Source organism: Melospiza georgiana, chromosome 5 (genome assembly GCF_028018845.1).
Source record: "Melospiza georgiana isolate bMelGeo1 chromosome 5, bMelGeo1.pri, whole genome shotgun sequence".
In the NCBI taxonomy this organism is placed as follows: domain Eukaryota; kingdom Metazoa; phylum Chordata; class Aves; order Passeriformes; family Passerellidae; genus Melospiza; species Melospiza georgiana.
In genome coordinates, this window is record NC_080434.1 from 66,646,172 (window position 1) to 66,664,018 (window position 17,847).

Here is a 17,847-nt window from a genome sequence, read left to right on the forward strand (position 1 = left end):
CATTTGTAACAACTGAAGTAATTCTTTTACCTACAGTAATTAAAAGAAAAGGTGTGAAACAGAAAGATATAATACATGTAAATGTGTGACTTTCCCTAATTAATGAGTCCAAAGATTGAGACTTGAAACAAAGGGCATAAGTATTTGTAATAAATGGAAAGTCAGTAGAAAAATACTTCAAGGAATTTTCATAAAATTTTCTAGCAAAATTTAACAAAACACTTTAAGAAATTCACCACATTTATTTTTTTATGCAAAGGATGGTGGCTTTTTTGGTTTGGTTTATGGTTGTTGGGTTGTTTTTTTCTCCTAAGCTTTTCCTGATTCCGGAAAAATCTTACTTGTTTAACTAAATTCTTTCAATACTACTCTTTATTTATTTTATAATTTATCCTGCATTTAAGTGACTATCAAATTAACAAGGAAGTCATCAACACAGAATCTCTTCCAAGCGATCAATCTGTCCCAAAGTTGACATTAGACGAGCACTGATACAAAATAACAGACAGAATAGGAAAATCTAGATACTGACATTTCATTTAGCTGATGCTGATGACATCTCAAGGATATTAATTTATCTAGAGCTTGAAGGAGCACAAAGAGGATTAGCAGCTTTATTTCCGCTTACAGTAATTGAGTCTAAAGACAAGGGTGATTTTATATTTAATCATCTTCCACACACACATTAAATTGCTTATCACTTTAAGATGCCATCTCATACAACTGCACTGCACACTTGGATAGTTTTGAAGCAATATCCTAAAAAACAATCACCATGCCATAGCAAATACACCCATATAGCTTTCAATGTTTAAGATAATGTGAAGACTGTGCATTTAAATTTTTAGGGCAGACTTCACTGAAGAAAAATTAAATATATTCATGTCCACCTTAAATCAGCCAGTGTCCCTGCTGAAATTATTTTCAAATAGTCCAGAATTTCCCTTAAACTACTAGAGTGGTTCAGGGAAAACCTACGCTCACTTGAAAGAAATAATCTAATGAAATAAATAATAAAACCTGACTTGGAGCTAAGTTTTTCTCAGCATTAATACCTATGAAATTATATGCATGGTTTATATCCATCTTTAGACTGCACCTTGACTACGATACCTCAGGTTCCGTGTTTGGTGTATATAGGTTACTTAATGCTGCATCTTTCAATATGTTTTTTTCAAAAAAAAAACCAAACAAACACAAACCAAAACAAATCAAATTAACAAACAAACAAAAACCCAACTCAAAACAGAACTGCCCCAAAAAGACAAGAAAAAGTGTTGCCTTCTAACCTGCATAGCCCTACTCAGTTCTGAAACTTATACCATATCCTAGAAAGAGTTAAAATTCTAACACACAAGTTACAATGCATTTCTGACAAGCTATTCCAACTCTGAATAGATGTCAAAGGTATCTATGAAGTTTTTTTGTTTGCCAAAGAAAGAAACACCCTCCATTTATCAACCTATTATTGGCTGCTCAAAATACTGCATAAATACTGCACCACTTAAGACAGACTCCTGCCCAATAACCTATCATGGAAATTAAAAAACCCTCAACCTACTAAAAACTAAGAATTATCTTCCACAATTTGTACTTTCCTCTTTGAATTTGTACACATATTTGAGGCAGAAATACATACCTCACCTCAAGTTCCAACCGCCTCTATCATATAAATATGATACAGTCATCTCTGCCAAATATTACCTCCTTGGAAGCAGATATGGATCGTGTTTGCTTTGTAAGTATGTTTTTTCCTAGACAGTATATTGTTAACAGATCAGATATTACAATAAGATTAACCAGAGGACCCATTCATATCCTCTCAAACCTGATCTAGGCAGCTTGAGATACAGAATCCTGAGACATAAGAATGATTAAAAAAATCAAGTAGTTTACAGTAAAAGCACCGAAGAGCTACTCCTTTTTTACAAGGTAAAAAGAGTTAGATCCTTTTGAAGAAATCATTATTGGCAGACTAATCTGGGAATAATTTTCTCAGTGGGAAAACAGTTTTTAATTAAGTAGTGCTTGTTAACATTTTGTGACACAGACATAAAATATAATTAATGCACAAAGATATTCCCTCCTTTAAAAACTCTGCAAATTTACTCTCTTACTAGCAACCCTAAGTTTCTAAAACACTCCAGAACTTATCAATAATAATTCTAAGATATGACTATAAAAACAGATTAAATATTTTTCAGATTGGAACCTTACCTTCCTTTTTCAACGAGCAGCAGGACATCTATTCTCTCTCCATTTTGCATCACACTGCTGGTTGCTGAAAACAAAACACATACACATTCATATGACCTTCACAGACACATATTTATAGACAAACACATACATGCATGCACATACAGACAGACCTTTTTTTCAAAATGATCTTCAGTGGCAAAAGGAGCATGGAATTCCTAAACTTTGCAAATAAAGAATGCTGCCGATAATAGTAACAAAACACCACAAAATACCACACCACATTTACATTTAAAAGAAAAACTAACACAAAACATTATCAAGAAAGTTTAAACATACTTTTTAAGGTGAAAATATGCTACAGTGTTTTATTGTACTCAACTTGTAAATACAAGTTGTAGAAGACATAATGATTCCGAAGTAAGCTGGATTTTGGAAATCATTAACTTGAAGATCATTTCCACCCTTCTTTATGCCTTATGTTATCCCTGCTAAAAAAAGCACCCTGTAAAACACTCACATTGTACATAACACATCAAATACATCTGGATAGCTTTCAGTTGCACTGCTTAAAAACTATACTGTGCACTATACTAAAACCAGTAAATTAAATGTAACCTGCTTACTAATTTGAAATTCTGAAAACTTAATTTCTCAAAGTGCGTGTCATATGTAATGCACACCTTATTTGAACTAATTCCCAGAGAGAGTAAAGTCCTAAATACCAATGAAAACCAATAAACACATTGCATGTTATATGATGTTTTTGTGTCACACAAACTCCTAGCTTCGTCTATATTTACTGAATCAAATATCAAGAAGGTAAGTCACTATACTTCCAAAAATTATTCATAAGTTTTCAAGTTTCATTTCACAAATCATTATTATCACTATTAACAGTGGAGCAGATATATTCTGGAGAGAGCAGAAATCAAAGAAAAGAATATGGATATATAATATTTCCTAGAAATACAACTAATATTAAAAACCCCAAGCGAAACAAATTCTCAACTGCCAGTCAAAAGTCTTTCATTTTCATACATGAGATATAATATACACAGATTTTTCATGCTCTTATGATTCTGGCAGAGGCAATTACAGTTGCATCATCAAAAAAAATATCAGGAACAGTTCTCCTTATGCCTAATCTTTTAATTCTGAATTAGGATCAAAAGTATTCACAAGTTGAAAGACATCTAGAGGCATAAAAACATTGCTGATTAAAAACCACCTTCATGATGTTATTTACACCAAATATAACGTGGCAGTAAAGAAACAGTGGAAAACCCAATGGCATTTAGGCAAGCTCCTGCAAAACAGTCCACAATCTGTCAGCATTCATAAAGAGTATCATCAATAAAGAGCTAAACTATCTTCTCTATGCAACTTTATTAGAAACCTCAAATTATATGTATTTTTCTATGTAACATATTGCCTTGTTCAATATAAAAACAAGTAGGGCAGATATGCTTAAAAGAGGATTCAGAGCATAATTACAAACGATTATATAAAATTGGTCATAGAAGACCATGTGTACAAACATTCTTATCTCTCCACATCATGATATTGAGCAAATAATATTTTTAGTATTGGAAAAAAGTCTATTAGTCTGTGAAGTTTTCCAAGAGAATTATAATTTTCCAGTATGTTTGAGTATTTTAAAACTAGACCTGTCAATCATCTCAAGAATGTGTTCTGCAGTGAGTATTTCTGCCCTGTCAAAAATATGAGACAATAATCCCAAAAGGTTATATATTATTATTCAATTCTGTACTCTTGTAAGAAAGATACTGCTGCAACTGGAACGAAAACTGTCATCATTCATTTTAAAGCTGTGAAAAATTTCTCTGGCATGTGCCAAAATGTAGGAAAAAAAACCCCAAGACAGAAATTAACCAACCCCATATTTAGATAAGAGTTGGAAGAACATCTGACTCATGTGAAGGAATACTTACTGAGCTTCCCAATATTTATTACTTTGAAATGTAATAGAAATGTCCTTAACAGTGAATTAATCCCACAGAACACTTTCTGAATACTAGATGTTCTTACTTAGTTCTTGCAACCTCCTTAGATATATGGAATCTTCTTCAGCATCCTCCATTTCGAGACAAAAATAAAGGCTTGACTTCTCTATAGCAAACCAGCCTTTTCTCCACTGATCCAGGTTGTGGCAATCTTTGTAGTACAGCTGCCCAATGAGGTCACAGTCCCGCTCTAACAATGATTCTGCCACCGGGGGAACAAAATGCTACCAAAGAAAATGGGGTGAGTCAGATGAAGAAAAAAACCCTCTGCCCCTAAAAAACAAAATCAAAATATTGCAGATCTACAGGACTCCAGGATTAAGGTCCCAGTAAAAAAAACCTCAAACTTTGAGATGTAAAACCCACACTCATATGCCCATAGATACACTAAATTTCAAATGCAAAATCAAGTTTAACATTTTTTCCATTCACACTCTACAATTGATTTAATTAGTAATGTTATTATTAACATTTGGAACAGTATAAAATATGGTATTGCCTTATGAATTTCATTTCAGCAAATAAATTTAATAGAACTGCAACCATAAAAAACTTAGCTGAAATATACTCATACAGCATATGTCTTTATATTAGAGCACGTTTAATATATTCTTAAGGTCAGCATTCAAATGCTGCTTCAATTCCTTTCACATTTTAATACCTTGTTTCAAACATTAAATCACAAAAGTTATTTCTTCCTGCTGCAAGAAACCTTTACACACAGGAGACATCAGTATTCAGCAATAATGGCTTCTCAAAGGTTTTAAGCTAAGAATGGCACTTTATTATTTGTGCAAAGGCTCCTGGCCTAACTCAAAAAGATAATTATCAGTATTACCTTAGCTATTGCTGAAGTCCATTTTCTTTGTGAATGTGCATTTTCAGCTCCAAACAAAAAAACACGCTCTGACAGTAAGTATATTTCAAATGTAAAGATGTCCCTAAAGAAAGTAAGAGAAGAAACACAGCTGTATTCAGTCTCCAAAAGAGCAGACATACTAGTGTCATTTTATTTCACTATTTTTTCATTCTTTCATACAGATGGAATGGAACCCATCTGCATTTCTCCTCCAATATTACAAGCAGGGCCTAGCTAATAATAAAGCACTTTACAATACATCAGGATCAAAGTACTTTGCAGGTCAATAATACATGTTTAAAGACTATGGTGTAACAGCTTTTTGAATAATTCCAAAATGCATTAAAAATGTTTACATATAGTCATTAAAAATGCATAGGGAATTTTTTGCTTTCGCAAGCTCATGTTATTTGATCAAGCACATTTTTGTGATGCATTCAAAAGATTTTTTTGTATGTTTAATATAAGCTGAACAACCAGTTGAATGGGAAGTTGTAAACAAGTTGAAATGTTGTTTCATAGGGACTTTTAGATGTCATTTGGTCTCATCTTGTGCTCAAAGAGGGATTATCACAATGAGAAGCCTTGAAAACAGCCAAGGATGGAGAGTATTATTCTTGTCACCAACCTGTTCCTGCCCTTCACCTGCCCTTTTAACTGAAGAGGCTTTTCCTGTCAGGCAGCCTGAGTCTGCTGGGGGGAAATGCATGGTCACTGTGTATCACCTGCCACCAACAAGAGTAGGAATACTTTGAAGTTGCTGTAGCGCAAGAAACTCTTAAAAGTTTCCTTAAGGGAGGTTCTTGGGTATCTTTCCTTTTAAAAATTATACCACTATTTCAGCAGATGAACCCTGTTTATTCAATTTTTAATGGACAAATAAGAAGAAAACGCAAACCAGTTTAAATTGGTGTGGAATTTGGAAAGTAAATATGGTGCTGAAGTTTGGGTCGGTCACTCTTTAACTCAAAAATTATGGTTCAGCAATTTATAGTATGATTTTGCCTGTGACCTCTTGTTAGATGCCAAATAGATGGAGTATGTTTTTTCCTTTCAATGCTGAAGACTGAGATTTGTCTAAGTGTGGAGAACTGAGCATGAATCACTTCTATAATTTTCAATAGCCACTTGGAAAATTATATAAACACACAGTTCTGACTAACAGAATAGACATTTTTAAGGACCAGCTGTTTCACTACATGAAATGTCAAATCTAAGTAAAGTTTCTCATAAAACTCCTCAATCTCAAGTAAAGCACAACAGGAAGTTAGTTATTTCCAAACAGTGAAGTATTCAGCCAACATGTTTTTTCATTTAGTTATTAACCTAAAATTGAACCATCTGGAAATGCAATAAACAATAGGTTAGATTTGAACACAGAAGAAAAAAGTGATTTTTTTTTCTTTTTTCTGGGTACCACAGAGCTACTGCAGAATAGTGAAGGCCACTTCTCTGTATTTGATGGCATATTGAGACATCACCACGTTTCAGGATCTCTCTCCCCTCTAGCAGTCTAAGTCCTTTATTCCCATTATCTTTTTCAGGAGCTTACTGAATAGACTATGCCTTCTTTGCAGACAATTTTGTTTTGTAACTAAAAGAATTACATTATTATACTACAGAAAGTTTTTTTTTTTTAGGTGCATATACACAGATTCAAAAATAATGTGCTATGGAATCTGTAAGACAAATACAAAGCATATTTTAAACAAAAATGCTGCACTAAAGAAATTGAGTATCACTGTAATCAGATTTAGGTCACTCCCTATGTGATGTTTTCCACGAACAAATGGGATGTGAGAGAGTTATAAAAGAAAAAACAAGACCTTCCCCACCCCACCCCACCCCCCCAAAAAAAGAAAGAAAAGCTGGTTTCTTCCAGTTAAAAATGTTCATCAGTTCCACTGTTGTCCTCAGCTACAGAACTAAGAATGGATTTCAAAAACCAATGCCTCTGTGACCAAATCCAGAAGCATTGTGGAGGGCTCTAGTCTGCTGCATTAGAAGGAAGAAGCAAAGCGAGAATTTTGGCTTGAGGCAGAGGTCAATACCAGAAAGAAAAATGAGTATTAATTGTTCAATTTATCATCATGCAACCTTTCAAGCACTGAGAATATTCATTACAGATTTAAAAAGAAACATACTCATCTAATTTAAGCTGCCCTTTTAAATTACCCTAATATTTTCATTCTATCACTATAAAAAAATCCCTAAATATGACATAGCACTCATTTCTTGAAGTCAGAAAAAAACAGCTTTTTTTCAAAATTGCCTATTCAAAATTCAGGAAAAATGAAGAGTTTGTTTACTGAAATATGAATTCAGGAGCTTACCCTCTATTTAAAAAGAAGTCTGACTTGTGTACTACGAGACAGATAACTTCATTGATGTCAATCATACCATTAGGAGTGGTAGTTTTATCATTTTCATAGTAGCTCAGAAAGCCACTTTCCAAAGTGCACCATCTTTTGTTGCAATCTGTGATTAAAAAAATAGAAAGGTCAGATTTTCTTCATTAAGATTTTTTTTTTTAATAGGTAAATACAAGATGGAGAAAAAAGGCTGCAGAGCAACTTCACTGAATTATGTGGTATTTTTAATTACAACTAAATGTTTACTTCCTCTTATGTCCTAAAATAGGAATACAACACATGACACAACATAGTAATGTCTACCTGCTACTGAAAATAGTCATAAATTCATTCTAGCTTATGTCTATGTCTTAGAACAAAATCTGAAGTCCATCTGTTTCCACTGCTGCAGAGAAATAGATCATAGAAGAAAATACTTTTCTTATTTTCCACTGTCTAAAAATTCCTATACAGCTGGCAAAGTACTTCTGAGAATTTGGTAAAACAGATCTGGCAAAAAAACCCCAGAGAAATCAAACAACAAAACCCAGTTGTAATCTGAAAATATTAACTATTTTATCTGATATTTCATGCTTTTTCTGTTGTTTTCTATATGGTTTATATAAGTTTTATAAATATTTTGTACAATTTATTAATATTTCTTTATATAATGCTATTTGCGATCTACTGCTATCTATATTCTGTCTAAATACAAATGTTAAATACTAAAATAAACATAAGATAAATGGCTTGGTAACATATTCATTTATGAGAGCTGAGCACCAAATTTTAAGGTTTTGAATGTTCAGGGCTTTTTGTCCCCCAGCTTTTCCTCCCTCATCTTCCAAAACCTATTCTGTAAAACAGCTCACTACTTCAATATTCATTAAACTATTAAACTCTCAAGGACAATTTTGGAATATCGAAGCTTTTTAAAGGGATCCATAAAACCTTTTACACTAGAAACAAAAGCAAAAATCAAACTTGAGCCCCTAAACCTCTAAGCTTTACTTTTTGATCCACTCCGTCAGAATAGCACCAACATTTGAGCTCTCCTCCCGCTGATATCAACAGCTGTTAATTAACAACAACTCTCCTCAAAATGCACGCACCCCTGCTGAAAACACTGATGCTGCTGTAATGAGAAGTACACACAGAGTTGGCTCTCTCCTGTACTGAGACACGCATAATGAAAAACGAAGCTGTATTTCCAGGTGTTCCACCTGGATGGGACAAAACCTTGGTTAATTCACAGCACTGAATGATTTCTTCAGTGTCCCTTTACCATTAGGGCCAAGTCTACAAAGGGATAACAGTTTTCTGTGACAAGAAAGCACTTAAATTTTCAGCCCTTGATGCTGAAGACAAGACTGTCACCTGCCTCAGAGATTCCTAACACTGAAGAAGAACTTAATTCTAATGATTAAACAGCTTCACAGGATTCTGATTTGGAGCCCTATCCACATAGAGCATAAAAAAAAAAAGGCCCGAAATTTGTCTAAATGCTGGGAGAAAATGGTGCTCTCCCTGGGCTGCAAAGGCCTCGATTAGTTCATGGCAAGTCAGAACTGCTTCAGCAGGAGCTCTCTTCTCTACAACTAGATAGTTAGGTCAGATTTTTTGGTAACATGACCTTATTTGAATATCTGCAGGCAGAGCAAGGAACTGAAATTTTCTCCCCCATTAGTACTCTAACCCTCAAATTACTTCCTAAAGAGAATGAAAAATAGTATGTCCACTTATTCACAATAATTTGCAATATGAGTATTACTTCATATTAGTGAGATTTAGAAACAGTTCTGGATGTAGTGAAAGAAGAGAAAAAGAAAGATTATATATTTTGTATTTTGAGTAGCAAGAAGTACTTATGTCATACTGCTTTTTAAACATGGCAGAGATAGATTAGAGCACTAAGGTAAGAGCAGTTTCTCATTCAAAGTTGCAGGGGTTTTTTTGTTTTTTAAAGTATGTCATTACATCTCCCTCCCTTGTGTCTCGCTGAACAAAACGTCAGGGAAACTATCTCCTATGTATCTGTAAAGAGCCCATCCCAGAAATATCAGTCCTGACAAACCCATGGGTAATTGAACAGCAATACAAAAACAAAGTAAACAAATGCCCACGCCCAAAAAAGCAAACAGTAGAACACCTACCATCTTCAAGACACAATCACAATTTCAGAGAACAAAACCTGACCTCAGAGAAATCTGGTTCCTTTCCATTTATTGTACACTCCCTCAAGTAGTAAGTGCAATGGTAAGTAACAGACTACAAACTTTCAAAGCAGCTTCATTTCTGTCCACTGAAGACTTGAAATGGAAGACAGTCAAAATTTCTTGTCTGGGGGCTTTCCTTATAAATTTTAAGAAATCCTACTAACAATGCTCAGTTGCAGTACCATCTCCCTGCCAAAATGCTACAGAAGCCATTCTGTGAGCACTTTCAGCCAAATCTTCAATCTATACAGCTATTTGGAAATATGCCACTTCTAATATGGCATTGTGTCAGAAGAGATTGCCTTGTATCTGCTCTCCACTTGGCTAAGCACTGACTTTATGAATATATACAGATATCCACAGCACAGAGGATCAGGCTTGAACTTGGAGCAAGTAGTAATGAGCTTTTCAGTTAATACATTGTTTCCCAAATATGCTCCATGCAATTTCAGAGCAATCCCAGATAAAGTCCTGTCCAGCAGCAGTCCTCTGTCAAAACAGGCCTGTTTGTTAAGAATTGCAAAGTTGCTAGGACATGCCTGTGATCAGGCATTAGCACAGTCATCACCCAATGCTTTCAAAAATTTGGAGCCACGTTAACATACAGATTCTTCAAAAGCATATTTAAACAGAATTTCTATGCTTTAGCTTACTTTTAATATCCATTAAGAATATTAAAGGCATATGCCATGAGAAAATGGACACAATCATACAAAAATATGTATACACTAGTGCAGGATGGCATGTACGGATTTTAGAAGCAATAAATTCAATAACAAATCACAACAGATTTTAAAAATCCATGTTATTTGTTTAGATGCAAGAAAAATATAGGAAGACAAATGGGAAGAAAAGGGAAAAATTACCTGATAACACCTCCCTCTCTCAGAAAAAAAAGAAAAACATGTATATCTACTGTGATATACATGCATTATCCCCCCCACAAAGCTCAAGTTGTCATAGAGTCATTGTAGATGCTCATTTCCACTTGGAAGATTTTGTAAATTCATGAGCTTGAGAAACACCCTACTAAAAATTCAGTGCTACTTGTAAATGACTCCAGTAATAGAATCATTTTAGATGAAAATTAATTCTTGGCACTAATCTAAATATAATTAAAGCAAGAAGTGTTTCTGTTTGTTTCTTATTTATCAATTACTGTGTTTACTGAACAATTTTTCAGAACTTCAGTTTTCTTCCTCTGTCAACTACTGAATGAAGAGATCAAGACAAACAGTATTTTCTTTATCTGAAAGAGGTCTACTGAATCAAAAGAGGACATTTCTTATCAAAGACATTTCATCTCAAAAAAAGTAGTGCAAGAAGTTAAAAAGAATAAAATTAATCCAAATCATACATATTCATGTGTTATTCAAATACATAAATTGAAAGTTAAATACCTTCTTTTAATTTCTTCTCTGAAGGAAGCTTAGCCGCATTAGAAGAAACTTGGTACAAGAATTCACAAAGAAAGGTGGAATGTGAAGAATCTTCAGAGAAGCCACTTTCACAACAAGGATCATAGTTTGGGAAATCTGCTCAAAGACAAAGGAGTAAAAACCATACAGGTCTTCATTTATATCAGTTAAAGCCATTTTTCCACATGTCTAGATGCATGTCTGCAAATATGCAGTTGATCTGCAGTATCTTTACTACAACACTGATAAAACTTCCTAGTTTTATTTTTATAATAAGAAAAAAGGTTCATTAAAAAACCTGGTTCACATTTGTTACAATGTCGCCATTGTCATCCACTGCTTGCCAAGGTAATATAAAACACTGTTTCCTGATGTTTTGAACTTTGATTTTCATCCGTTGTGTAACATACTACAGAAGGAGATTGCTTCTCTTGAGGGGTTATATAGAGTTTACCAGCAACTCCGGCAGCAGACAGACAACAATTCTGGGAATCATCATCAACGTACACTGTCTCCCCTCCCCTAAAGATAAGAACATGATGGTGCTACCTTGGCTGGAGAAAAAAAAAAAAAGTAGAAAAGACAAGTAAACTTCTCTCTCCATAACCTTAGGACCACTTGAGACCATAGGTAGCAAAGAAATCATGCTAGCTACATGTCTGCACCTGACTGAGCTCCACATCCTATGACCCAGTGCATGGTACTGGCCTGAGCAATACTCAGGCAGAAATTTAGACACTGTGTCTGCCCTTGGAAGCTTTGATTCATTCCTGTGTTTCCCACTAATCCTTTTTTTGCTCAGCCTGAATGTGAATCATTGTCACTTTGCAGAATGACACAAGCCAAGAGAAAGCTGGTCCAGGACTACATCCACATATTTTTATTTTTTCAGTGTAGATCAGTATGTGAACTGTCAGCCCCTGATGGTTTCAGACACTGCCCAGCGCTTTTAAAAGAAAAGCTCAGTTACATCCAGGCACCTCAATACATTTACTGTTAAGAGCAGCTTTCTGTTTTCAAGAGCCTCATAGCAGCCACACACTGCAAGCAGAACTGTTCACTTCCAAGCCAAAGTTTATCATTTGCTCCAAGCTGCAACAGAAGCTGTGATGGGAAAAGGAGGTTTCTAGGATAGATCTTATTGCAGGTTCAAGAGCTGAGTTTTATTTTGGGAAGAGAGTTTGTGAAAAAAACAGCTAGGTCTGTGTGCAATAGGAGTGGTATCAATTTAAATATCCTTTAAGGAGAAGAAAAAGCACTAGATTAATTCTTTAGACATATGTTTGTGTACCCATTTTTTTCTGGTAAAAGACTGTTAATATTGGCAAGAAGATGATGGGTTTTTTCTGTGGTATAACTAAGGGTATGAGATCTATGACTTATCACTGTGTTGTCTAAGTCCCAAACATGATGTCTGAGCAAAACAGCAAAACTGCACACAAGTGAAATTGTGCTCTAATAAAATATAGTCAATGCCATCACAACTACTTCTCCGATACACCACTATTCTTCACAGCAAAGCCAATTCTGCTCCTGAATTAATTCCTTCTCTTTGTGGTAATAAAAAATTAGATCAAAAGAACAAAATGCATCATACCTGAGAACTTATTATGGTACAGGAATTCCATCTGCAGTCTTTGCCCAGCTTTCTTGGCCAGTAAGTATGGGGTGCTGTTAACAGGGTCTCCAGTGGCACACATGGCATCAGCCCCACTGAAGAGCAACATCAGAGTTTCGAGCACATCGTGCTTGACTACAGCAGCACACAGGGCCTTATCAGAGAGAAGGGAAACAGGAAGTCTGTTTAAATTAGAAAGTTACTGGCAACACATACGCACAAACTAGACTCAAATCCTTTCAACTCTGATATAGCTGTACCATGAACATTGAGAAGTACCAGAAACCATGAAGTATTGGCCGAATCTAGAAGAATTCAGCAACAAAAATATCCCAAAATATCAGCCCAAACCCAGCAAAACATTGCTTTCACAAATTGCACTTTGGAAAGATAACATGAGTAAATACAATTGGAGAGGAAGCTTGCTGTTTATTTGCATCAAACTACTAAAGAAAAACTCTTACTATTTCAGACCTCAGAAGTTCAACAAAAGAGATGAGATTAGATTCTCAAACTCTGTTGCTGGGACTCATTTTGAAATTCCTAGGTAGATTTTTAAAAACTCCCATCAGTCAATAAAGCAAACTACTCTTTTTATTAAGATGTATTATAAGACACATTAAGTTAATTAATATATATTAAGTTTTTTTCACTCTTTTTATTAACCTGTATCTTGATACCTGTTCATCTTCCTTGAAATTTAAACAGCTCACCACATCCTAAATCATGAGTCTCCTTTTATTTTTTGAATACACAGACAAACATAATAAACTTAAACTTTTTTTACAAGATTTGTCCAAAACCATAAAACCAAAAATAGTTACACAGAGCAACATATTCCATTAAAATTTACATGACTTAACATTTATTTAAGTTATTTACTTAATGAACGAGTTTTTCTTAAATAATTAAGGCAAAAGTCACTCAAAATAGGAAGATTACTCCTATAAAATTTAGCTGTTCTAATAAACACATAAACACTCAGGACGCACAAGATAACAAAGACAGTTCAGTAAAAGTTCTAGAATTACTTTACAATTAATGCCTTATTACATTGTAATTTCATGTCTCTGCAGAGAAGTTGATAACTTTTCCCAGTATTTAAATGATTATTTGACATATATCCTTCCCCACAAAAAACAAACCCCACAATCTCTGTATATCCTTTGAGACAATTTGATTCATGCAATTGAGTGCACTGAATTGCAGAATGCATTAAAACTGTTCTGTATTCAGTAACCCTGAAAAATCACTACTCAAGCCATCAGATCTTAGAAATCAGTCAAATGGACATCAAATTCTACAGAGACATTGAAAATTGAAGTTCTCTATTTTACAACTTTAAAGAACTTGTTATTTTTGTAAAAGTAGAGAACATACATTTTCCATCATTAATTTAAGCTTTTTCATTTCCAATAAGCTACTATGTAAGTGTGTATCAGTTATTTTCACCATTAATGACAATGAATCATCTACTATATTTGAATGTTAGATGTCAGACAAAACACATAAGGAAGTAATCTAAAGAAATGAAGTGGAAATTTGCATCCCTAGACTATGGTTACATTAAAATAAAGATCCATATTTTGATGGCTCAGGAAAACATAGGAAGAACTACAATAACCTTCATCAAATAAACCAACAGGAAAAATAATAAACTAGGTAGTTATGCAATGACTACTGCAAAGGCTCCGAAATAACCCTTATTCAACTGTGTCAGAATGTCACTCAGGACACTGAATTAATTTCTTACCAGTTGAACAAGATGACCAAATTGCAGACAGATACAATACAATCCAAAACATGGTATTGGCTTAACCACGCTGTGTTACCTTATTCAACTGTTCCTTGGTTTTGTAGTGGAAAGGCGTTTTCCTGAATTTTCCCTCTTTGTATTTTTGTGTAATGAATGCTAATCTTTTTTCTGCAGGGTCATCAATATGCAATTCTTCATCTGGAGGAAGATTTCCAGCCCAAAAACTGTTTGCCCTCTTATTTCCAATGACGATAAAGATCTGGATGAGATGCAGGGAATAAATCAGCAAATTAGTATGAAGGATATGAAGCTAGCCTCTGAACAGTTCTCAGCTGCTAAAAGTTGAAAAAGAAAGTTATTAAAGAAAAGAAAATTTCCTTCAGGAGACAGCAGCCTCTCTCAGTCACTGCCTATGGTCATCTACAAATGAATAATAAAGCCAGCAGCCATCATTTACCATCAATAGCAGCCAAGCTTTAAAAGGTTAATCAGTTACAATACTTCATTATATATTAGAAAATATTAGTTCAAGTTCAGAGAATAGTAGCATGTGTTTTAAAGAATACACTGATGGCTCCAACCCTCTCTGTCAGGACCACTGTTTACCACCACCCTTTTTTAACATCCCAAGCAGCAAAACTGGTATTGACAAGTTTCCTCTCTTTTCCCCTTTCTTCATCTTGAGTGCTCTCCAAAAGCATTTGATTTCTTTTTCCCCTGAAATATTAGGTACTTGGAGAAATACTAAGAGAAACTACATTTTGTTTGCAAAACAAATATTTGGAATTCCTGAGAGGTACATGATGCACAGTAACATCAAAAGCATCAAGTCTACTGTAACACCACCATATTGTTTAGCAGCTGTATGTTCAGTTTTCTTAAGAGTAAAGCAGCAAATACCTCCCTTTCATACAGTAGGCTTCAAGATGGAAAAGAGAGTTAGAATATCACAACATACCTCAATAAGTTCATTGCTCCAAATGCTTGCATCCATTTTTAGACTCCGGACCTTGGAATCTCTTGGTCCTAAAGACCTGTGTTGTCCTGAAAATCCAACAGCATTACTTAACTAATGCACTTAAACAGGGTTTCTCTTCTGCTTAGATAAAAAAAAAAAAAAGTGATGAAGGCAGATTTATTCTACTTGCTGTTTTTAAAAAAGGTTGGGTTTGACATTTGAATAATTTAAATTAAAAAATACATTTTTTAAAAAAAAGTTAATTTCATTTGATAGTAATGAATAAAAAAATAGGCTGTCTCATGTAGACTGCTTCTGGGATAGCTTGATTTGAAAGAAAGCCTAGAATTATAAATTATTTCCTTGAATCTACAGCTTAAGCATTTCAATATAAAACATGACAACTGTATTTTGAGCAGTATCTGAAAAAGCTATCCCTATTGGCAGTAAAATATGTGCAGATGTAAAAAAATTAATACCCAAAATTTATACACTGAAAATTGTTATTCTTTGGCATCTAGCCTTGCGAAAGCCATTCCCTTCCCATGAAGTGTTAGCGTGTCTTAATTTCCACTAATTGTGAAGGATGATTCACCTGAGAGAATTCAATCACTACAGACATGTCATTTATGCATGGAAGTGCTTTAGAATAAGGCTGACCTTGGTACTAAAAAGAAAAGTTATGCTCACATTTTGTTTCTCAAAACTTCTATGAGAATAACACTTCAAAAATTAAAAAAAAACCAAAAAAAAAAAATCAAAAAATAATGTCAATTCAAGGACATACATAGATATGCAAATATGACATTTTGTGGAACCCACATAGCTTGTCATTAATTACTCTACCTGCACACTTCTTACAAATGACAACACAGAGATTGATGGATGCCCAGTCAGGACCGGGAGCTTTACAGTCAGCGCAGCTCCTGTTGGACTCATTGAACCAAATCTTCTCAGCTACTTCATAATCAGATAGAGTTTCTGCTATTGATTGCTGGAGTGCTTCAATCCAGTCTTGTTTCTCTCTTTCTGACTCTGCTGTAAAGCTGAAACAATTGACTTTTCTGTGTTATTGATCTTTATTTTAAAGCCCAATTACACATGGTCTGTAGCCTCCTTATTTATTATATTTACACCCGAAATCACAGTCAAAAATCTTCCTCCACACAGATATAAATCCTAAGATACAATGTATTATTTTGTATTTTTGAATTCAATGAAACTTGCTCTGTTTTAGCATTGTTTTCAACAAAACCACTACTAGTATAAGGTATGTAGCTTTTGTAACATTCATGTAACATGCCTGAGTTAATTTCAATCTTTTTATGTTACCCATTACCAAACTTAAACACTGAACTCTAACAAAAGCATAGAATGACATAAGGAAACATGGAGAATTAAATGAGAATTTAAAAAAGACTGGGAATTGAAAAAACTACTGAGAATTAAAAAAAATTACTGAGAATTAAAAAAATACTTGCTTTTCATTTAAATTTATATTTATAAAAATTAAATAATAAAAAAATTCAACACAGTCTTGTCTTAAGAAAAAAATCAAAGAACTATCTACCAACTAGCAACAGATTGAAATTGCTGATCAAGACTAATTTACCTGCTAGCTGACTGAGAGTGAAAGTATTTCCTAACATTTAACAATCCCAGGAGAACAAAGAAATTTCCTCCTTCATTACAACATTTCAGTTAAGAAACACTACAACACTTAACAAAAGGCTTTTATTAGCATGTACTTTCATTTCCTTAAAAATCATTACAAGTCTCAGCAATCAGTCAAAGTAAAACATTCAACTACTTTCAACCTAGGATTTCTACAAGGGATAGCAAATGAAAGCTTCTTTTCAAATAAAATGCATACGACTAAATGGATGCAGCATTATTTCACTATTGAAGTTTATTATTCTTTAGGATGAAGTCAATTTGTGAAAGTGGAGGAATTCATTTCTCTTTTTTTTCCTTTTGCCCTTGCAGAGAATGAACAAAGAAGGCTACATAAAAGTACAAACCTGTGGACATAATATGCCTAGTCAGGAACTAAGAGATGAAGCACACAACTAAACAAATCAAAGAACATCCTCCCATTTTTCTAAACACTGCTGAACATCCTTAATAAAAACATTACCTTTTCATCCAACCTAGCTACAGCACTGCAGTATGAAATCAGTTTTTCTTTAGTGCCTTAGTTAATTGCATATTTTGTAAAGTAAATACTCAACTTCTTACCTAAAGCTTTTATAAGGAGTAATTATTTCAAAAGATTGCTTTGCAGCCCGATCCACTTGTTTTACATTTGCCACATTCATAGGGATTAAAGTGATACCAAATCCTGTCTTGAAGTCCTAGAAAAAAGATAATAAATGTTTAGAAGGTTATCATTCAAGAATAAAACATATAAAGAAAAATTATTTCGTTATGGTCCAAACAAATGAAGAT

At 34.1% G+C, this 17,847-nt stretch overlaps 1 protein-coding gene across 1 annotated transcript in view; it reads right to left on the reverse strand.

Annotated features, from left to right (window-relative positions):
- The window catches only part of ARAP2 (ArfGAP with RhoGAP domain, ankyrin repeat and PH domain 2), a 110,500-nt gene that overhangs the window by 40,184 nt on the left and 52,469 nt on the right, over positions 1 to 17,847 (reverse strand). The window contains exons 12-21 of the mRNA XM_058025196.1: positions 17,638 to 17,753; positions 16,246 to 16,445; positions 15,400 to 15,485; positions 14,518 to 14,700; positions 12,665 to 12,839; positions 11,050 to 11,184; positions 7,416 to 7,560; positions 5,062 to 5,164; positions 4,249 to 4,447; positions 2,218 to 2,281 (exon numbers count right to left, since the gene is read on the reverse strand). Of these exons, the coding sequence (XP_057881179.1) occupies positions 2,218 to 2,281; positions 4,249 to 4,447; positions 5,062 to 5,164; positions 7,416 to 7,560; positions 11,050 to 11,184; positions 12,665 to 12,839; positions 14,518 to 14,700; positions 15,400 to 15,485; positions 16,246 to 16,445; positions 17,638 to 17,753 (1,406 nt within the window). The remainder of the gene's footprint in view (positions 1 to 2,217; positions 2,282 to 4,248; positions 4,448 to 5,061; positions 5,165 to 7,415; positions 7,561 to 11,049; positions 11,185 to 12,664; positions 12,840 to 14,517; positions 14,701 to 15,399; positions 15,486 to 16,245; positions 16,446 to 17,637; positions 17,754 to 17,847) is intronic.